This window comes from Theropithecus gelada, chromosome 1, assembly GCF_003255815.1.
Source record: "Theropithecus gelada isolate Dixy chromosome 1, Tgel_1.0, whole genome shotgun sequence".
NCBI lineage: Eukaryota > Metazoa > Chordata > Mammalia > Primates > Cercopithecidae > Theropithecus > Theropithecus gelada.
Window position 1 is genome coordinate 181,985,776 of NC_037668.1, and position 23,636 is coordinate 182,009,411.

The following is a 23,636-nucleotide window of genomic DNA, read 5'->3' on the forward strand; positions in this document are numbered from 1 at the left end:
GCAGAATAAATTTTCTTGGGGTTGTACCGTTATGTACACACACACACACACACACACACACTCACAAGCCCATTGGCAGACAGGGCCACACCTCACGGCTCTGGGGAAGGCCACAGACCTCAGCTGTACGAGCGGAGCCTGGACTAGAGGAACTTTCCGCAAGACTCAGGGCACAGAGCCCCACGGCCACTACTGCCTGCGGGCCGGAGGCGGAGGGGAGCGCCGGCGGCTGCAGGTACGCTGCGCACCCACATTAGGGCCTGGGCGGTGCAGCGGCGGCGGGAGGGTCCTGGGAACCGCAGCCGCCAGGGCCAGTGTGTGAGCCGGCCGGCCCCGGCAAGCCGCATCCCCCGGCCGCCCCTCGTAGCCTCCTTGCTCCCTGGCAGCCGCCGCCTCCCTCAGGCAGCCCAGCCGGGCGCTCGCGGCAGGACCTCCCGCAGCCCGCCTCGGCCCCGAACATGGCTGCGCGCCCTGCCGCCACCCTCGCCTGGTCGCTACTGCTCCTCTCCTCAGCCCTGCTCCGCGAAGGCTGCCGAGCGCGCTTCGCCGCCGAGCCGGACTCGGAGGACGACGGAGAGGAGCCGGTGGTTTTCCCGGAGTCGCCCCTGCAGAGCCCCACGGTGCTCGTGGCGGTCCTCGCCCGCAACGCGGCGCACACGCTGCCGCACTTCCTCGGCTGCCTGGAGCGGCTGGACTACCCCAAGAGCAGGATGGCCATCTGGTGAGCGCTCACGGGCCCCGGGCCGGCGCGGCGGGAAGCGGGGGCGGCCTGCCCAGACCGGACAGCTCCCGGAGCAGCCGCTGCAGGGCGAGGGAGCCGCGGGGGGCGGGGGGCACGCGGGAAACCTGGCGCACACACCCCCTCGCTGCCCGCGCCGCTGGCAGGCGAATCGGACGGTCGGGCTGAGGAGGGACGCGCGGGTCAGTGTGCGCAGGGGCTGCTGATGGGGAGAACCGACCCGCTGGAGCTCTGGAGGGTAGCCTGCGAATTGGGCGGCTTTGTCCCACAAGGGCAATGGGGGACACCCCTCAAGGAGGCTTTCAGTTCCCTCCCTTTCAAATCTTGAGGATTCCTCTTTCCCCACCTCATACTGCTAGCCCTGACATGAGGGGATACGGTGCCTGTCGCCGTATTCCCCTGTAGACGCGACAGATGGAACGTAACTGCGGTTGGCCAGGGGTTCCATAGTGGCTGGGGCGCCGAAGTGCGCTGCTCTGACTTCCCGGTGCCAGGCTTCTGCTCCAGGCTGGAAATGTGCTTCTAGCTCTCCCAGGGGGACCTGGACCTAGGGGTGGAGATTGGGCGGGGCCCGCGGAGAGTGCCCAACCATGGCACCACCTGGGCCTGGTCTCCTGAGAGCGCTCCGCGCTGTCCCTGCCAGTGCGTCGGGGTTCCATGTCCTGGGGAGCGACGAAGACGCCCTGGGAAAGATAAACAGCCAAGTTTTGTCCCCGGAGGAAAGAAGCTTGGACTTGGTCTCTGTGTCTGCTGCGGGGAGGGCCAGGGGATCAGTGCGGGTGGCTGCCCGCCCCACCTCGTAGAACTTGGTCGTCTCGCACCTTTTATAAACGCGAAGATCAAAGGGCGAGAAGTTAGTTGGTGGCGAGGCGAGCCGCTGAGGAGCTTGTGGAGGACGAGGAGGTGGACGCTGGCCAGGGGAGATGGGCTGTCAGGTACTCAGACAAGAAGACTCTGGCCCCCTGAGGAAGACAGAGCCCAGGTGACTCTGTCTTGTGTTGATAAAGGGAGCTGTTCTCAGTCGAGACAAATCCTTAAAGCAGCGGTTGGGCAAAGAGAGGAAGAGGACTAAAAGCAGCAGCTAGAATTGGCAGCCTCAGAGTACCTGGTGGGAGAGGTGCAAAGGTGCAAAAGCAAACATGTGATATAGTACAGCACTGTGCTGTACACTGCTTTACTATACACCCTGCCATACGTGACTGCCTCGCGGAGAAGGGCATATTACGTGGAAAGAGAGCACTGGGACAGCCAGGCTTTAAAAGAGAAGGAATATTTTTTTTTTAACCACTTCAGTACCAAAATAAATTCACACATATCAGTTACCTTAGTTGTTTTTTTTTTAAAGAGATATTTTAAAATATGGTTTTGATCTTTATGCACGATTTAGTTTTTTAAAACGTTACAGTATTTACCATAAGAAGTTGGTGAGTGGTGAAGCAGGTGTCACGCACATGTTTTGCTACCCGATTTAGAGACATTACCTCTTTTTATCATACAGTAAACTTTTAAGAGGATACTATGATGTTTATTTTGCAAGGAAGAGACAGACTTGCATCAGTTCAGTAAGTCACTTAAAGTCACAGAATTAGTACATGGTGAAACTGGAATTTGAACCCAAGCATATCCCTAAAGGGCACTCTAAAAAGGCAGGGAACATGATATAAACAAAATTTAAATCAACCTGTAATCCACAAATTAGGAGACTTGACTTGTTTATCACTAGTCTGATATGTGATTTGGGGCTGGTTGCTTGGAATCCATAGGCATCAGTTTCCTCATCAATAAAACAAGGAAGTTGGAATAAATGATTTCAAAAATTCTTTATGACTCTTGAATTCCGTAGATTCTGCAATATAATTAGGATCAACCAGCATCAATGTACATCCTAAGTTCCCTGTAAGTTCCAGATAGTATGGACACGGGTGTCTTATTTAGATGAGAGAATTCCAGTTCTGCATAGACCTTTGAAATCTTTTTTCCTTTATGTCAAGCATTGGCAGGTTAAGCGAAAAGTACAAGGCCATGCTTACATCAGTCATTGAAGACTCTTCTTTGAACAATCTTGGTTCTGTCTTTAAAACATTGTATAATTCTTTAGGTAACAATAATACAAATCCCAGTTTCGAAACAGTTCTTTTCAGCTCACAAAGGAGCTGTAAAGAACCTTTGGAAATAACTTTCATGTACTGTTATCTCATTTGATTCTTACTATCATTCTGTGAAGAAATAAAATTATCTCTATTTCCCAGAAGAAGAAATGTGTTTAAAGTAATTGACTTACTCAAAATTACATTTATTTATAAATTCCACACGTCATAATAAGAGCTCATGGTTCTTCTAAGAACTTTACATTCATTTTCTAGTTTAAGCTTCCAAATGACCCTATCAGATATGCACTGTTGTTATACTACTTTACAGGTGAGAAAACTGAGGTACAGAGAGACTGTATAAGCACATTCTTCTAATGCATTTTTTAAATAAGAACCAGCCAGGTCAGGGCTGAAAAAAATGTATTTAGATATGTGTGGTTTTTACAGATAAATATGATTCATTTTATTGGGCAGTGTAAGGTGATCTGAATGGCTTTTAAAGGGTTTGGGGAAGAACCAAATGATTTATAAATCAGATTGGGGCAGTTGTATGGATATGGATGGCTCCTTGATGAGTTGACACTTAGTTTGAACTAAGTTTTGAAGGAAGAGTAAAAATCAACTAAAACCTGGGAAAGAAGGATGGCTCTAGAAAAAGGGATCAGCAAGGCAAAAAACAAACAAACAAAAAAGATGATAGGGCATCAACCAGAGTTTTCTTTCAGGGAGTTGAAGTGGGTGGCAGGTCTAATGACTGCAAGTCTACAGATGGATTGTATTGTACCATAGAATCTCTCTGGAAATGCTGACTTCTGGTCTGGCCCTACGGGAACATTTGGCTGGGAAGTTTATGGGATATAACACTCTGATGGGAGGTGGTACCTCAGTTTAGGATGTTACAACTTTGAGGTGCTTCTGCCAATTGCTTGCCTCTAGTTTCTCATTCCCAAGCTCTATGCAACATTCCAAGGTACCAAACTGATTAGTATCCATTCTGCAAAGTCAGCACATGCTGATGTCAAAAATGGCTGTGAGCTACCCAGAACTTTATACAATAGAACTGCAGTGAATACAGAGCCACATGGAGTTCAGCTTCCTCTGAATCTGATCTCAATAACTCACTCTGTGCAGACTCACTCTTCTCATTCATCCACCCACGGGCTAAAGGAGCATCTGATTTCTGTCCTAGGTGGGTCAGTGAGAGACCTGGCTTATTGATCACATTCAGACTTCCCTGTTATGTGATCATTTTTCTCACTTTAAGTTCTGGACCAGATCTGCACTGCACATACAGGTAAAATGAGTATCATCAAATCGACCTGGAAGATCGTGCTGTTAAAGAATGTCTGCAATTATCTCAGTTAGCATCAAGTTTATTCAGATTAGTCTGAACAAAGGAAAATTTATATTTTATAGATACTTTGTACAAGCAAAAAGGAAAGCTATTTACATTTACCTGTCTGATCTCAAAGTCCACCAAACTAATTGTTTTCCTTCAAATATCACAATCCTGTGATAAGAACCTAAGGAAGATATCTGTCTCATGTGTCCTAAAACCTGCACTAAGTTTTAGGGAATTGGCAATATGCTGAGGTGAAGGGAACTGTGAGGCATTGCGACAAGTGGCAGTGTACTTCAGTGGGTTATCCTTAATTCAGTGGAGCCGTGAGCAAGTGGCCTTAGCAACAGAGGGAAGGCTGACCTCATCTCCCTTAAACCTATGATTAGGGAGAGTGGGGCTAAGTACCATGAGAGTGAAAACTGAAGCATGGCACAGGGAAAAACATTTGCCCCAAATGAAACATTAAGTTTTTCTTTTGGAGAGCCTGCTGTTGCTTGTGGGAAGACAGTTGGGATTCACAGAGCCTGTGCAGGCACAAGGCAGTAACTGCTATGTAATTATAGAAAGATCTGGGCATTTTGTTTGGTAGAGTTTTGAAAAGTAACATACTAAATTGGGAACCACTTTATGGATTTTTAAATAAAGAGATGAGCTTCTGTTGACATAAACATAAACAGTGATGAGCTGGGGGATGATCCTAACATTTTGCATACTACTTTATTTCTGCATTGTTTGGGGATTATCTTGAATTTATCTCCACACTTTAATGTCTAATCAGTAGCATTTTCATAACTGTTTAACTAGAAATGCTAATATACTTTGTGTTTATAAAATGTTCCAAACTATTATCAGTGACATTTTTCAGCACCAGTGGTAAGAATGGTGTCATATTTTATCATTACAATCTTGACATTAAATATTGTATGTTATCCCTACAGATAGAAGTCTTGGTTTATGACTGAAAAAGCAGATGATGCCTTAGTCCCCTTCTCTCTGTTCATCTATTTTCCTCACCTTTTTCTTCCTTTCCTCGTTTTCCCAATCTGGTAGTTTAGCGTGGAGGGCATCAACCAGAGTTGGAGGAAGAAATATACAAGCTTAGGGTCAGATAGACTAGAGCGCAAATCTGTGTGTTTGTGGGCACATCAGTAAACTTCTAAGACATGATTGCCTTGTCTTCAAATAACTGATAGTAACAACTGTCGCAAAGAGTTATTGTTACAAGTAAATGATACAAGGTATGCACAATGTCTTTTACATAAATGCTACTAAGTCAATGATAGTTGGTATTTCTTTTCAATCTTTTCCTTTTTCTCCTATCTCCTTTACCTTTACCTGTCAAAATCAAGATTTTAAAAAATCTTCAAATGGAAATTCGTTTAGTTTCTTCTTTCCAACAACAACAACAACAAAATATTAGTATAGAAAACTAGCATTTACCTGGATGCAGTGGCTCATGCCTGTAATTCTAGCACTTTGGGAGGCCAAGGTGGGCAGATTTCTTAAGCCAAGGAGTTCAAGACCAGCCTGGGCAACATGGTGAAACGCCATCTCTACAAGAAATGCAAAAATTATCCAGGCACGACGGCATGCACCTGTAGTCCCAGCTACTTGGAAGACTGAGGTGGGTGGATTGCTTGAACCCAGGAGGTGGAGGTTGCAGCAAGCCGAGATTGAGCCGCTATACTCCATCCTGGGCAACACAGCAAGACCCTGTCTCAAAAAAAAAGAAAAGAAAAGAAAAAAGGGAAGGGAAGGGAAAAAGAAGAAGGAAGGAAGGAAGGAAAGAAGGTAGGAAGGAAGGAAGAAGGGAAGGAAGGAAGGATACATTCATGGAGGCACTGTTCTAAACATTTTGGTATCAAAACTGATTTACTCCAGAGAACAACCCTAGGTGGGAGATGCCATTACATTCTACTCTATTATTTTACACAGAAGGAAACTGAGGCACAGAGAATATAAATAACTTGCCTGAGGTCACTAGGCTAATGCATGATGGAGCCAGGATGTGACCCAGGCAGCTAATGTTGCAGACCGAGTATAGATGGTCTGCTTAAGATCATGAAAAGACCAATTAGTTCTAGTTTTTGCTTCTGTCAGTTGACCCAACTTGGGAAGATAAGAACGCTAGTGTTTCTTTCAAATAAGAATTGTCGTTTCCACTTGAATGATGCAAGGGTCTCAGTGGTTCTCTTCCGCTGTCTTGATAATTTCATCACTTAGTTCAGGCACTTTTTAGTGAACTCTAATCTGTTTTGGTATATTTCGTAGGGACAAATTACGACTAAAATGTGAGTTATACATAAATAGGTCACTTGCTGTGATCATAGCTACATAACAGTAGAAAGAAATTTCTCAAGTATTATTAGTGGCAAATGATTAAGGCGGCACTGATCATATATGTATTGGCTACATTTTCAGTTTGCAATGGTAAAATAGAGGTTCCATTTTTCAGCCTTTTTAATCAGTAGTCTTAGATTTGGTTGTCCCCTGAATTCAGCTTAATTCCAAATGATTGAAGAAATTATCAATCCTCCCTGCAACCTCCAATTTCAAAACATGATTGGACCTCAGAATAGTTCCTTTTGGTAAAAACTGAAGTGACTAATAAATGTCACCAGTCCTGTTGTTCCAATTATGACAACTTAACTGCAGAATTAGAAAGGATACCTAAATTGCCCTGGTTTTATTACATTGAGTTCCATGACGAGGGATCTAAAGCACAGGGCAGTGAAGAGATTTCCATGGTGATTATGGAATGAGATAACTGATTTCTAGATTTTTAATCCTGTGTAGCTGTTTTAATGCTGATTATTTTATCATGAATATTCTTCTTGGTTTAAAGGAGCATGGGGAGTATTTTAAGCAGAGTTTGGTTTTCCCAGATTTGTGTTAGCTCCTTTATCCAAGTGATTATGCCAGGGAGTTTCTTTGTGACTCCAAATACATAAGCATGTGCTTCTTAGATTCCTTTTGCTTGTCTGTCTTTGGTGGTCATAGGCATGAACAATGAATGCCTTGTAACTGAGAAGGCTGCTGGTCGTCCCTTGGTTCTTTTTCCAACACTTAAACGTGCACATGGGTCATATTGCTGTGTGGCACCGTCTCCAAGTCTGTGGCACAGTATAGTAGAACCATTATAAGGCTTATATAGGACTATAGTAGGACAATAATAAGGCTTGTTTCTGCACATTTCTTGACATAGCATAACAACATACCGTAAAGTCTGAAAGAAAATCATTAGCCTATGGTATGGCCACTACACCTATTCCCCAGTTACCATATCATGAAGAACTTTTACTGTATGTGTTTAAATTATGGCTATTATTCATCAGGAATTACAAAACATATGTATTGTATGTTTTGACATTTTTATTTCAAAAGACTGACTTGTTCATTTAATTGCATTTAATTGATATGTTGTCAGCCTATCAAAAATTGTTAATTTTTTAAAATCTGAAGCCCTTAGGGTCTTTGTGGGTTTTTAATAGTAATTCAGTTATTTTAAGAATTTGCTCTTCTGGCTTTTTAAAATGGAAAAGTAATATACTTGCATAATAAATTTTTTTTAAAAGTATGGTTGGGAATATAACAAAAATTAAATCTCCCGTCTACTCTGTACCACCTGCCAGTAACCAATGTTAACACTTTCTTGTGTATTTTTCAAGAAACCTTCTATACATGTACATATATCCTTTTCATTTTATCCCAAATATGAGTGTTTTACATATCCAATTCTGGATAAGTGTGATATGTTAAAATCTATCTCTCTATCCTATGTTCTTTAAACACTGCCAGCCTACCTACAGCCATGACCTGGGTGGCACAGTAAAAGCCAGCTTCATATAACACCTGTTCCAGGCAGGTACTCTGAAGGCCTCTCTGATAACACCCATCCTGCTCTCTTGTCCTTGTCTCTCTGGCCTCTAGAAGGTCTGGCTCTAACAAAAAAAACTTTTTGATGAGGAATAATATTCATCCAAAAGTTCATTTATCATAAATGTGTAACTTGATAACTTTTCACACACAAAACATGCCATGTAACCAGCACCTGACCTTGCCAGGCCTGGATTCATACATAGCAACTATTGTTGGAGCTGAGTAGCTGCTGTCCCCTGGATTTTGTCCAGGCAGCCCAGTCCCCATCAGACACACACTGTGTGCACTTGCAGTTAGTCCTCGCTGTCTTTCTTTGACTTGACTTGCCTGACCCCTGTTGGCATTTGGGTGGTGACCTTTGCTCCCACCCCAGGCTGCTGAAGGAACCCCAGGACCCAAGCAGTAACTGCTTTGGGGAGCCAGCAGGCTTGGCAAGCTGCCAGCAAGTGACCTAGTAGTAAAAGGATCAAGATTGTATTACTTCTCCCTTAGCTCTCTACTCCTCTGGTAGGAAAGCTGTGCATTAATGTTCATAAAAATAGAAAAGAAGCTCATTATAGGTAATAATTGAAAAGTCAGTCAGAATATAAATAGAGTGGCTGTAATTAATTTGCTGAAACTTTCTGTAGTTCAGATCCATGAAAATGCAGCATTTGTGGTCGGTGGCATTACCCAAGCCTCTTGCATGAATTAAACCTCAGATTTGGCTGCAGGGCATTTCTTTTCCTCTTTAGGAGCACCATACAGAAATCCTTTCAGAGTTAGTCTTTGAATAATAGCTCCATGATATCCTGCCAGGGCTGACTTTGTAAAACGTGTTTCACTTAATTGAAGCAACAATTATTATTTTAGTTGTGTGTCAAATTCAGCAAGCTAAGGCCTGTCCCCTGACTTGTTGGTTTAACTGATAAGATTTTGTTCCTCTGCAAACATAATGCAAAATAATCTCCTTCCCTCCAGTGTTTTCTGATTAGTGTTTGAAGACATCTTAGAAGATATGTCTTTCAGAAACACAAATAATAACATAAAAAATGATCTTGGAATAGTGATCTTGGGCTGTATGCCCCCAAGAGTATGGTAGAAGATGAATCCTGGGACGAGCTGCTGAGCTGAAGCATTTTCATAAGTACCTGATTTCATTCACACATTGGCTTTATTGGAATAGTTCATTACCTCCAGGTTGAATCACTTCAAGGCCTATTGAGGGATACATCAGGCTGCAGAGAGGAGGTTCCTTACATAGAGCTTTCTGCATTTGGACTGCCAAGTCCAAAGTGCGTACAATTGCTGCCAAGAGGGAAGTAGGACTCCTTCTTTCCAGCCCCTTTTCTTTCTGAGAGTGATTGTATATGTTTTGGAGATGAGGCGGGCAGTGGTGAAGGCAAATATCTTACTCTCACAAGAGAGAGAGAGACATAACTCTAAGACAGGAGGGTCTATGGAGGTACATTGATTGGTGTTCTCCCTGAAAGCCATATTAAGTGAGAAATTGCTGCTTTTTAGAGTCTTGGGAAAGGTAGAATTTTCTAGAGACTAACAGTGGAACTTAAATTCTTGGGATAGTTGTGAAAAATGTGGTTGTAGACATTTGGGGCCATGGCATTCCCGACACAGAGTCCCTTGCTGGACTAATAGACTGCTTTTTAGTTTCTTGGTTGCCAGCCAGCCCCATAATCCTGTCTCAGCTCCACACACCACAGTGATTATGGTTTACACCCGCCAAGATAGTGGAAAGTTGCTGCCAAGCGGAATCAGGATTTTTCATGTCATCACTGCACCATTGAACAGTAAGCTTGTATGTAGCTCCCACGCCACTGCTTTCCCTGTGCTAGAAACAGGTTGGGCAGTAGAGCATTCCGACAGTCAGACCATGTCTTGTGTTGCAAATGGGTTTTGTGGAATTGGCATGTAAGGCTTGAAACAGCCAGCATACAAAAATATTTTAGAAAAGTACAAGCCTCTTCTCTGTCTTTCCTCAATCTTGTTAGATTTTAATAAGATTTACTGGGTACATTGGTTTCCATTGTAGGCTTTTTATTTAGCAAGACAAACTATGGATTTCTAAAACAATGGATTTAAAAAGTGTTAGGTACTTTCTTTTATTTATTCCACCATCATTGATTGTCTGTATGGATAAATCCAGGTGATCACATTGAAATTAGTAATTGAGGTGGCCTAAAAGTGACTTGTCCCCATTAGTCTAGTTCATTGGCCATGAATGGACATGGTCCTTACCATTGTTCTGCCAACACTTTAGTATAAAGCTGCTGGATTCAATAGTGTTTCCCAAATACAGGTTCAGAGGCCAGTTGCATCACAATGCCTGGAGCATTTGTTAGATACACGGATTTCTGGGGCCCACTTCGGTCACATTCATCAGATGGTCCACAGCGGGGGCCTAGGAATTGGTGTGTTAAGCATGTACACAAGTGACTTGGATGCACTTCTTCTTGGTTTGGGAACTGCAGAAGATGAGCTCCTAGACGGCTATGTATGCACTTAAAGTACAGATCATGGGGTTTTCAGAGTTTGGAAAGTTGGCATACTCTGGAATATTCTAAACTCCAGATTCCAGATGCTTAAACCATCAAAAAGACCAAGGGGTTTTCTTATTCAGAGAAGTCATAATGTACAGGATTATACAGGAGAAACCCAGCCAGGCATGCATCATTTGTGTTATTATTATTATTATTAAGTCAAGCACATATGTTCTGTCTCTAATAGTAGCAATTTTTTAAAAGGATTTTTTAAAAGACGGTGCCCCAAATGTTTTGCCCACTGTATGAAGCTCCTTGCACTGGGACTCAGTATAAAACGGCACTCTGTCACACTCTTTCCTCAGTGTATCTTACACAATGAGTTCATTAAGCCTTTAGTATTGCAGAAGAAAAAATGCCTATTAATGAACATCTTTTAATAGAGTACAGGGAAATCAGACCAGTGCATTTCCTTAAACTAAATAGAATTCATTTGAGCCACTTCAGTCGCCATGTTCCCTAATCTTGGTTTCTTTGTTTCTCATATTTAATTTTCTTTGATTTTTCCCGTTGGCATGCCATTAAAAACTCCTCCCCTCATTTGTGACAAATGTAAACAGTCTACTAAATTAGCCTGTTTTTAGTAGCTGGCAGTTCAGCCTTAATTACATGATATTACAGAGTCCCTAAGCCTGGTGTCTTCACTAGCTATGAACTCAAAATATGGCGTTTTAGAAATTCACACAGTTCTGTTCTGCTATACAGAGGATTGTTCTGAGTTTGCTGCTGCTGCATAACAAATATTTTTTAAGGAGTTGATATGGCAGCATTATTATAACTGCATGTACAGCAGCCTCCTGTGGGAAATATTGCAACTTAGTTGTTAAATCTTAAACTGTTCCATATCCTATTTTCTTGTGTTGTTTTGGTGGCAGGGCAAAAATTCTACAATAAAGGTTCTTAAGTGTATGCATCCACTTTATTTTTGTATCTTTTTTCCTTCTCAAAAATGTGAAATGCATACCACAGCTTAGCACATCCCATCAAGAAAACAACAATCACCTAGGGATGAAGTGAGGCTGGTGGCAGTGGGGTCCCCAGGACAGTTGCCTCTAGCCAAAAGCATCCTCTTTCATTTTTCCCTAGTGTGAAAATATGCTATCTGTGTTGTCCTGTGAAAGGTCTTGGAAGCATTGCTCATGCTGGGCTGCTTTGAACAAGTCACTTACTATCTCCGGGCCTCAGTTTCCTTTCCTGTAACATAAGGTAAATGTGCTAAAATTGTGGTTTTCAAATGCAGCCGCCTATTGGAATCATTTGATGATCCAGGTCAATTGACATATTTTGAAAACTTCCCAGAGGGTGGTAATATGCAGTCTTGCTTGAAAATCTCTGGATGAGATGTTCTCTGAGTCCTTTCCTAACCTAACACTTTCCTCTTCATGGAGGTAACCATTTCTGAAGAACGTTCACATAACTGCATACTCGATGCTTCCTGGACCCTCAGCCCAACTTTAGATCTCTGTGGGGTGGTCTTAAAAACTCTTTTTCTAGGAAGCTCGTGGTATTTTATCCTATTGAATACTGTGCCAAAGGTGTTTGCTAAGAGTGTTGTCTCCTTGGGAAGGCATGTGCTTGATGATGACTGAACTCCCAAGGAACGTGGCAACATGAGAGCTAGCCTTGCAAGGGCATATATTGGACCTTCTTATGAAGGAGCTGTGTGCACCAGGTAGAGAAGCAGCAGCAGCCCAGGAGGTCCTTCTTTTAGCACACAGATGGCTTCCTCTTCGCTAAGGGAGCTGCATATATCAAGGCTTCTTCTGAGCACATCTAGCCAGGCTCTGGCCAGCTCAGGATTCCTTCCTACAGTATGTGTTTTGGTGTGTTGCCCAGCTTTGCTTTTAGGTTTCCTATTTCATACTGGTGTAGGGCCTCTAATCATCTCTGGGTATTGAATTTCTGATGTTACTTCTAATGGCTTTGGAGTTTAGCTTCTTTTGTTTCCAGATTTGCATAAACAGTGCTGCCTTTGTCCCCTGGTCTTGACACAACTTCAAAGCTTTGATGGGCATCAAAGACACACTGGATCCTCATTTCTTAGACGTCAGATCGCAGCAATGCCAGCAGGTGACTGAAGGTTATAGCCCCACTTCTGGGCCAGTTTTCTGTCTCTCAGTCAGAGAAGATTAGGTTACATTCTGCCAAGTCCTCTGACAATGGTTCTGAATCTTAACAGCTTTCATAAGGCCTGTGCAAATACCGTTGAACTAAAGGGGAACTGCTGGTGTTTGTCTAAAGTGGAAAGGGCAGTAACTCCCTAATATTTGCTGAACTCTCCTCACCCTGAGAGGCAGATTATTAAGTGTACCTCTGGAAAGCATGGAACCTCCAAGCCCATTGGCCAGACTTTGCTACTGATAATCGTCTTATGAGAGCCAAGACTTCATTTTCCCATGCATCTTATCAAAATAACAGCAGTACTAGAACTATCAGTTAACTATGCGGGGATTGTCAGTATGTTGGATATATAGAGGCCAGTTTTGATAACAGGTCAGCTTGGTCCAATCATGCAACAAACCCTTGAGCTCTATCTCTGTCTCTATGTTGCCTAATAGTTGTATGTTTAGAGAACAGAGCCTAATTTTTATCTCTGCTCAGGAAAAAAAAAAAAAAAAAAGGGTTAGGCTGGGTGTGGCTAACAGGTGGATTTAGCCTGTGGGTTACAGGTGGCTTACGCCTGTAATCCCAGCACTTTGGGAGGCCGAGGCAGGCAGATCACCTAAGGTCAGGAGTTCGAGACCAGCCTGACCAACATGGTGAAACCCCATCTCTACTAAAATACAAAAATTAGCCGGGCGTGGTGACCGGCACCTGTAATCTCAGCTACTCGGGAGGCTGAGGCAGGAGAATCGCCTGAACCCAGGAGGTGAAGGTTGCAGTGAGCCGAGATCATGCCACTCTACTCCAGCCTGGGCGACAGAGTAAGACTGTTTAAAAATAAAAAAAAGAAAAGGAAAAGAGAAAGAAAAAGAAAAAAGCTGAAAGGTATTCGGCAACATCCCATACAGAGCATTCCAGTACCACCAGTAATATCTGATTTCTTAACTGCTCTTTTGCATTGTCTATGTCATGTACCACTGTATTTTCAGATTTTCTTCAATTATTTGCCTTGCCTTGCTCTCCTCACCTGTACAATGAGGGTTGCATAGACTGATCTTTAAAGACTTTTCTAGCCACCATATGCTGTGTATTTGAAGTTCCACCGCTAATGCCATGACAAATGAAACAACTCACTCTATTGCCACATTATTTAAGATGGCATTTTGAGCTTTTTTCCTTTATTTTTACTTAGATTTGACGTCTTCTGTAGTTTTGACTTTTCCATGTCTCAAGTCCTTGGTGGTTAGACTGATGATTCATGTCTATATAAAAATTGTAAACAATTATTTGCCCTCTAACCTGAGTGAAAAATGCTCTTTTTTCATGAAGAACAGTAGCAAAAAAGGGTTATAATGAGAAGAAAAAAAGCTCAGAGAATTATGTCAGAACTATGTTAGAGGAGATAGTTCCAGGTCTGAAAACTGGGAAATCTACTGCTGTTGACTCTAGGAGTGGAATATTTGCAGCATAAGTGTACGTGTTGCAGGTATTTGGTTAGATTTAACTTTTATCATGCATGCAAAATAAGTAAGTGCAAGTCTTCCCTAGAATGCTCCCCCTCTACCCCAAGCACTTTTGGAAAAAGCAAAAACAGCCGTTTGACATTTGCCATTGTGATGGGAAACAGTATGTGTATTTGTTCTTTGCAAAAGTTACTGGTGTTTTTTGCTCAGTCTGCTGTGTAAGGAAAGCGGCCTGCATGTGCACTTTGGAGGTTAGAAGAACCTGCCAGTTGGAATTCAAGTCTCACCAGGCTAATGGATTATTACACTGAAGTGATAGCTCCTCCTATGGAAAGACTTTACTTCACAGTAGTATCATTATATAGAAATGCTAAACATTGGCGATACCTTCAGAGGCTAAAAGCATGAGTGCCATGAAAGGTCCCTGTAACATGAAGCCGGTTGGGGCTACCTCCCTCCTTGCTGACACTTTAGTGTAAGAGCAAAACAAAAGTCAAAGGACGTAGAGATACGGGAGACTGAAAATCACTTGTCTCCTGAGTTTGAGTTTACATGCTACAGGAAAATCAAAATCAAGACAGCAAAAACTTGCTTTTTCAAGGAGTCTTCCCATTAGTAACTCTTTGACTTACACTAGAGGTTTGGTTTCTAAAATCACACTCTTCCCTTTCTGAGCTATAACTAATAAATTAAAAAGCACATCCTGCTAGGTCAGAATTATCTCGAGAAAATACTGCTCTTTGGCTGACTCCTTCGTTCCTCTCCAGTCTTGTCTGTTCAGCTGATACTCTCCAGCTGTAGGCCAGCTGCCTCTTTTCCCTGAAATCTGGTGCCAGCTGTTTTGAGTTTCTGAAGGAAGGTTTCTCTTGGGTGCGTTGGTAACACTAGGGCTCAAGCATGAAAGCGTAAAATGCCCTAATGAGTTTTCACTTTGATATCATAGTCAATGTGATTTAATGAACTAAGAGTGAAACTGTTTCTGCCCTGAGGCAAAATAGATTTTGTAGCTTTTCTCTCTCTTCTTTGTAATAGAGTATCTGAGATTTAGCATTGCTTCCCCTAATCTATATATCAGTTGTTAAGTATTAGATAACAAATTGTCTTCCTGTTCTATAGCTTTGAGCCAGAAAGCAACAGTTTCCCTTGTTTTGATGTCAAAGGAGCAGAGGAACCATAGTCTGTGTTTTACCTTCTGAAATAATTTCTCCTGAATTGATTTTTTGGAGTGAATGTAGAGTTCTCATTTTAATTTAAATCTCACTCCTACTTGTACTAACATCGTTTATTTGGCTCTATTTTCTCTTTTCTAATTATTTTCTTTCTGTGTTTCCAAACAGGCATTTTTCTAGGCAAATCTTAAGGCTTCTCACATTGGGGATCAAGTTTCCAACACGTGAACTTTGGAGGACACATTCAAGCCAGAGGAGTCACTAAAAAGAAATTCAGACTTTCTTCGGGCTCCTTAGTTAATTTATTGATGGATTGATCTATTTATTTTTTCATGTAATTAGTTTTAGTCATTGTAGTAGAAATTCAACTGTCTTATCTGAAATAATTGGGAGAAGGTGTTCTTCCTTTCACCTTGTACAAAATGATTGTGACTTTTAAAAAATCCAGACAGGTAATTCCTGTCTTCAGCAACTTTACAAATATATTTGCCTTCCCTAGCTTTTGAGCCCTGAGACAATAAAGGTTACACATGGCTACAGCCTGTAGTTAAGTTTACTCTGGGTGCCAGAATAATACAAGATCCTTTCCAGACCCCTGAACAATCAGCTGTTAACAAGTGAGATCATTTTTGGTAGAAGAATTGCATATGTCATTGTCTCAAAAGAGACATGGGCTGCAAATCCTGTCTGCGGACTTGCTTCCAAGTACTTGTTCAAACTCCTCCCAGCTTTGTCTGCACTTGGCATTAATCCCACATTGACATTCAAAGAGCTTGAGTGCTGCACATTCTCAACTAAATAGATAGTAAAACAAAACCAGTAACTTGTTATTAAATACAAAGTGAAGGGGGCAGTAGTCATTTTATGATTCTTTTCATTTATTCTGTCACTGTCTTAGTCTGTTTTGTGTTGTTATAACAGAATACCACAGACTGGTAATAATTTATAATGAACAGAATTCACTGGCTTATGATTCTGGAGGCTGGGAGTCCAAAATTGAGGGGCTGACGTCTGGCAACGGCCTTTCTGCTGCATCATTCTATGGTGGTAGGGCAAGAGAGGGTGAGAGAGAACAAGAGATGCCAAACTTGTCCTTTTCTAAGGAACTCGCTCTCATGATAACAAACCCCCTCATTCAATAACAATAGCAGTCCACTCATGAGGGCAGAGCTCCAGTCCCAATTACCTCTTGAATGTCCCGCCTCCCAACATTACCACATTGGGGATCAGGTTTCCGACACATGAAGTTTGGGGGACACATTCAAACCATATAAGTCACTAAAAAGAAATTCATACTTTCTTTAAATGCCTTAGAAAAGCAGAAAGCTTTAATGATTTTTAAAAGTCCTTTAAATGTTGAAGTAATGTATAAAAATATGAGGTTTTGGAACCTCAAAGGCTTGCTTTTTTTGAACAGTGAACTGTAACAGCACCATCCTCTCCCAGTGGACCCAATGATCCTTGCCTCCTGGTAGTCACTCCTTCTATAGTCTTCCCATGCTGAATCATGTGACTTGACAGGATAGGCAGAAGTGAGATCCTGTGACTTCTCAGGCCAGATTATAAAAGGCATTGCAGTTTCTGCTATGGATTTCTTGCTCTGGGGAATGCCAGCCCCCATGCCATGAGAACATCCAAACAGACCCAAGCAGAGGCCTACATGGAGAGAAACTAAGGCCTGCAACCAACAACCAGCACTGCATCTACGTACAACCTCATGAGAGACTCCAAGCAAGAATGTCATAAGTGCCTGACCCATGCAATCTAAGAACGTAATAAATGTTACTGTTTGAGGTGCTGGTGGCACAGAAGTAGACCCTGCTCTCACAGAATTTATAGTGCGCTGGGAGAGGCAGATGATACACAAATAAATAAACAAAAAAGATTATTTTGAAAGATGTATTAAGGAGAAAGTAAACCAGAATAATGGGGTAGAGCTCTGATAGGTGAGTACTTTGTATATAATGTGATCAGAGAAAGGCTTTTTGAGAAGGTGCTATTTGAGCCCCAAGATAGAAAGAGCCATCTTGTCAAGATGTTGGGGAGGGGAGGAATGGAGAAAGGTGAAAAAAACAAAGAAAGTTTGTATGGCTGAGTCTTTTTTGGACTTATGTCAGATTTGCCTTTAGAATAGCATGCGATTCTTTGAGCTTCTTGAGAGAAATATGGTCAGTTTTCAATATCGTCAACAACAGTATAATATTTTTTCATTTTAATTCTTACCAATCCATTTAACTATACTATTCAACATCTACCAGTTAGTAGAATGAAATATTATTTGCTCTGTTAACTCTTGTTTATTATATTAGCAAATCTGCTACCTTAACATCCTCTGCATCCTTATTTCACAGTGGAATATTCTCAACTTTTTCTTGGCTCTCCTGTCATCAATGGCAGTGTCATTACTAATAGGATTGGGGGGGCAGTATTTATGAAAAAATGCTTTATTTGAACATAACAAAATTAAACAAAATGTACCACTTTGACCATAAATGAAGACTTTCTACACTGCCATCCAATGAGTCTAAAAACCAGGCGAGTGCTGGACACCAACAGATCTGCATTTATCTCTTCTCTTACTTACAGCACAGGTTAGGAGTTTTGGAAGTACGTGCTAAATTTACAGCATGCATCACTGCGTTTTAGGTGAATTTTTTGCTGTTCCCTTATGCTTCTCCTTGTTTTCTTTAGGCATAGGGCAAACATTTGCAGCAATATATAGATCAGTGTTTTGGATCCTGCTCTGTATCTTCCCACAGAAATCATTTGAATACTGTCCACTTATGATGTTTCTGTTTCCTTGGTTGACATCACAGCACATCTCATCTTGATTAAAAAGAGCGTTTCTCAGATTGGCTCTGGGCTAAACAGAGCAATTTATTTTTGGTTTGCTTCAGTTTGTACTTAAGTTCTGAGTCTCAACAATGCAGTATTATTCCTCTGAAAAGCTCTTCTATCGTTTTCAGTTCTTTGAGGCTTTGATTTCTGCATCTCCTAAAATAGGAATGAGGCCACCAAACATAAAAATGTGTATTAAGAACAATCTGCTTTAGTTGAATATTTATTTTCTATTTAATCTAGTTCATCAGTTAACATAACAGAGAACTTTGTCAGGCCCAAGTACAGGTAAAGCATACTCATTACTGATTTTAAAAGAGAAACCCCGTAAATCAATATTTGAGCTATGTTTCCTGCATAAACCCATTAGCTGTGTCCTGAAGAAAAGTCTCAATGCGTAATTATTTCAAAGCAGTGAGCTCATAGCTGTCTGCTTGGCACAGTTCAGCTCTGGTTTCTTCATGAAAAATAAGATAACTGCCAGGATTTTTTCTGTCTCCTACCTGAGCCCTCACAAGTACTGCTTTTCACCTCAGTGGACTTCGATTCTTTAAGTCAATGCCATTTATTCTGCCTCCCACAGAGTGCAACCAAGAAGTGAGTTGCTATTGAGAAGCCAGAAATCAGAATAGAAAGCAATGATTTATTTCTCTTTGAAAGGAGAGGCACATTTTTAGGGACCATGAGAAAGGTCCTCGGCCATTTAAATTCAAGTGATGAAACTCAAGATGTTTGAAAGTCTAATCTCTAATAAAACACGAATTATAATCTGGTTTGCTTTAGGCAGATGTATGGTCCCACGATGAACCCCATTTGTTTTTTAAAAGGCTTCCCTTGCTTCCCTGCATTTGGCATTTTTACTGCTTGCTACTGGCAGGAAATATTTCTTCCTTCTCAGTTTATTCTGATCCCTGCTGTCTGGAGAATCTCGCAGCATACTAATTTATGACTTTGAAAGATTGTGTATTCATTTATGTAGAGGCTTCTGTGTCAAATTTGACTCTAAAATACCTCATGCCTTCTCACGTAGATATTTTGTGCAGTATTACCTATTACTTAATAAATATTTAGATTTTCAAGGTAAAATAAAGAATTTATATAGTCTGAAAAAAGTTTATCGTGTTCCTAGATTTTATTAGCAATGAAAAAATTTCCTATGAATAAAATTATTGTTAGGATTTGTTTTCCATTTCGTTTACTTTGCTTCTGAAGATATTTTGAAACCTTGATTTCTGGGAATGGAATTCTTTATGTGCTTCCTAGGAAAGGAAATATAACACACCAGTTAGAATAATTAATACTAGAAAAGAAACATTCTTCTTCCTCCTAAAATGCTATAGGGCAACAAATCACCTACCCCACCCCACCCCCATTTCAATTATAGTGAGATGGGAAGAGGTGGCATTCCATCTGTACTAGTTAAATCTCTCAGATATAATTTTTTTTTTTCTTTTTGAGGTAGGGCCTCACTCTACTGCCCAGGCTGAAGTGTAGTGGCACGATTGTAGCCCACTGCAGCCTCAAGCTTTTGGTCATATATAATTTTTAAAAAGTAGTTTCATTGTTTTCAAATATATACAGTTATTTAGGGTAATAATAAAATTACAAAATTAGCTTTAATTAACATATGACAATTGTGTCTGCTTAATGTCTTTATTGTTTGTTGGTATATGAATTATTCTTCTAACCAGTTCGTTATGTAGTATCCTGCAATTTATAACATCTTTTGCTTAATCATGAAAGCTAATATTTATTAAACATTGACTGTTATTAAACATTGTGATAATGGTTCCCATGAATTAACTCATTCTGAGCTCACAACCACCCTGTGAAACACATATTAGTAGTAGTAGCCTCATCTCACTAAGGGGAAACTGAAGTTCAGACAAATTAAGATTTTTCCAGAGTGCCATGCTTAGGACAAAACAGTGACCTGCCCAGGCCCAGAAGTGGTTAACTGTGAAGCTAATGAAGCTTGCACTTTACTCTGCCTGCTCCAGGGGCCCATCACGACGTATTCACATTTGTTTTGGTAAAATCTGTGACAGGAAATGTTTTATAAGCAATTGGCTAAGACCACTTAGCCAACTTCCCCTCCATCACACTTCTTGTTTTGGGTAGCACTGGGAATGACCCTGGACATACCTGTGATCTGGTTGAGAGGAAATTAACTTGGGGATGCATTTAGTTTGCGGTCGGTAGAATAATGTGGTTTATAGGTACTTCCACATGTAGTAGGTTATTACTCTTGTGGTTCACTTGACACGTGGAAAAGGACCAAAGGCTCTGTCGTCTGACTGGTATCAGAAGTAATTGAGGGCCAGAGGAGAAACAACAATTGAAACTTGTCTCAGGAAAATACTTTCAATCCTCAGACATGAAAAATTTCAAGTGAATGATTTACTTCTCATTATGCCTTGTCAAAACAAAACTGCCTGAAACATGCTTGACAATGCAGTGAATACAATTTAATATAATTATAAGTACATCAGATACATTTCTTTTTTTGCTGTAAAAATCACATGAATTAAAAGATACCAGAATTGCTGTGTTGGAAGAGCACAAACTTGTGGCAGTACTATGAACAGAGAGTATGTCCAAGTACATAACATTTTCTACATTACAACACCTTAGGTTAGACTGTGTTCTAGCAGATCAAAGGCATTTAGCCTGACAAAGTTTGGCAGTTCCATTTGAAATGGCACGTAAAACTGTCATCAACACAGTGAAATGGCTTGAAACTTTTCTAAACTGTTAGTAAAACCAAATTTCAGTCAACTTTGGTTGACGGAAGACTAAATTATATGGCTTTTCTTTTTATACAAAAAGATATAGATATTTGTTATATGAAGAGGTTGAGAGTATATAAACAATAATATTTAAGGAAGTAAATTAACAGCAGTATGTCAGGCAGTTAACTAATAAAATATTTTTCTGGGTTTTGAATGCTTGTGGCATTACTCAGCTTTTAAAACTGTTATAATTTCTTTTCTCATTTTGAACAAATAGTTACTTTTTATATATATATAAAAAGTTCACTTTTGAAATTTAATTTTACATTTGGAATTTTGTATCCTTTTTCTTAAAATGGGTTCCCCCAGGTTATATAAGCTTCCAGCCCCACAAGAGCTAGATTCAATCCTGCCCAGGTCTTTAGCTTTAAAACACAGCACGTGCCCTGCTGCCCCACAACGCCACTTGAGTGGTAGAATTATTCCTTTTGAAAACTTGTTTTTACTTTTGATTACTTCACACACCAGCTGTTCTTTTAAAGTTCTATGTTAGAGCTTTCCGAATTAATGAATTTCAGCCTTAACACTGAAATCTCACTGCTGATAAAAAATAGCATGCCTAAATTTGTGGTTATACATAGTATTTTAACACCCACATTTATTTCCCACAATAAAATGCTTTGCAAACATTCCATATGGCTGCTTTTGCCACATTGACTTAGACAGTTCTTAGCATGAGAAGTCCTACTCCAGATTTGCTACATAATTTTTCCTGAATCTTTGGTGTAATTCAGTGAATGATAAAAAATTTAGTGACTGATAATTTATAATCAAAATGAAAAATTCTAAATCATTTTGTCTCTGAGATAAATTTAATAACCAAGGGTTATAGTGCATGAAAAACTCATTCTGTCACATTTTATTAACTGTGTATGGCCTCAGAAACCACTATGTGTCTATAAATAAAGCCACACATGACAGTTTGAGGTCTGGAGTAAGAATTCATTTTTATAGCATCACCTTTGACATTTTAACTTCTGCAGCATATTCACTAAAGTTAATAGTGACTGTCAATAAATTATAGTGAATTAGAATATCTAACATTTAATAGTTTGACTATCACACATCTACGGCATCTACAGCTGGGACTTAGGAACTCCTTATAGTTTCATGTAGATAGCTTTTTACTCAGTTTACCAAATTCTCTACACTGCGAGGTGTTCTATGAACTCCCTGGCTTGTCAACTGCCACTAAAACATCACTTCTCCTTCACATCAGCCCCACAGTTCCTTCTAGAGCCTCTTCCCTAACTTTCAACAGAAGAACGTCATGGCAGAGGGCCAGGGATCTGCTGCATGGGATCTCAGAACTTAGAATACTCCATAGGTACCTACACAGGGAGAGTGAGCACAACAGTCTGCATTTCACCAAATTAGAAGATGTGCAAACATGCGGAGACATTCTTTCATTTATTCATTCACTACAGGTATCAAGAATGTCCTCTAATGGCAGGAATTGGACTCTTAGAATGAGTAAAATACTGCATCTCTCCCCTTGGGAAGACCAGCATCACAAAAGAAGCTCAGTGGGTTGAGGAACAAGACACCGTTCTGAGAGCCGGGGGGGCAATGCGATAAGGTTGGTAACATTGGTTAGAGCACCTGGTCATGGTGGCCAGATCCTAAAGCAACAGGATAGATGTGTATTTACCTTATATTCACATAGAATATCCCTATATAACAAACCTTCAGCTCTCATTCTGCCATGTCCTCTATAATCTGATCTTACCTTCTTTAAGACCCTCTTGATACTTTACTTGCTAACAAAGTTTCCTTTGGTCTTCAGTTCCTTCTAGTGTGGACCAATTGCAAATATCTGAGATTCCCTTCCTCCAGCATCTTTTTATTTTACCCACCTAAAAAAAGCCCAATCCCAGATCAGTCCTCCTGCAGTCTCTAGTTCTGAGGACTGTTCATCCGCCAGTCTCATGTCAATGCTAATTTTGCCACGCAGGGTGAATCTCTCCACCCTCAAGTGGGCCCTCAGCTGCCCAGTGATCTTTCTGTTTCCCTAGTGAGTTTGCTATTTACTCTTCTAGATCTACTTACTTCATCATTTCCACTGACATTTTCAGTAGATCACCTTGCTTCTGAATTCATCAACAAAACTAAAGCTAGTGGATGAAAATTATTTCAATTTTGTGACCTCTTCTACTCCTGTTCTTCTGGAAGAGAGATTTCATCCTGTCTAAAGTAAACTTCTCATTTTCACTCTGAATCTCATCCTTTTCCTTGACCCATCCTCCCAGTAGCCTTTGCCTCATCTTCTTCCCTTGTTTATAATTAATCCAATAGATATTTATTTATCACTTGTTGATATTATACCTCAAGATACAACAGAGAATGAGGCACAGTGCCAGTGCCAGCCTTCAAGTACTTAGAGTCCAACTTCTTGAGAGAATGGTCGACATTTGCCAATTTTCCATTCTTACTTGCATTCATTTCTCATCTGGTTTCCGTAATCTAGTTTCCACACTCACCACTCCACTGAAAGTTTCCTTGCCAAGATCACCATTTAATGAACAATCCCCCTTATTAAATCCAGTGTCACTTTGACTTTACTTTCTCTTCAGTCTCCTTTCTGCTGCCTTCAATCATGTGGACCAATTTCCTTTTTTATAACAGTGCCTTTGCTCGGATCCATGGTTCCACCTTCCTAATTTTCTTCTTACCTTGCTGTCTTC

The 23,636-nt window shown here is 40.9% G+C and overlaps 1 protein-coding gene across 1 annotated transcript in view; it reads left to right on the forward strand.

Moving 5' to 3' along the window:
* Positions 1–23,636, forward strand: part of COLGALT2 (collagen beta(1-O)galactosyltransferase 2) — a 101,085-nt gene continuing 77,449 nt past the window's right edge. Inside the window, exons 1-2 of the mRNA XM_025403910.1 lie at positions 1–235; positions 387–721. Of these exons, the coding sequence (XP_025259695.1) occupies positions 32–235; positions 387–721 (539 nt within the window). The 5' untranslated portion in view covers positions 1–31. The remainder of the gene's footprint in view (positions 236–386; positions 722–23,636) is intronic.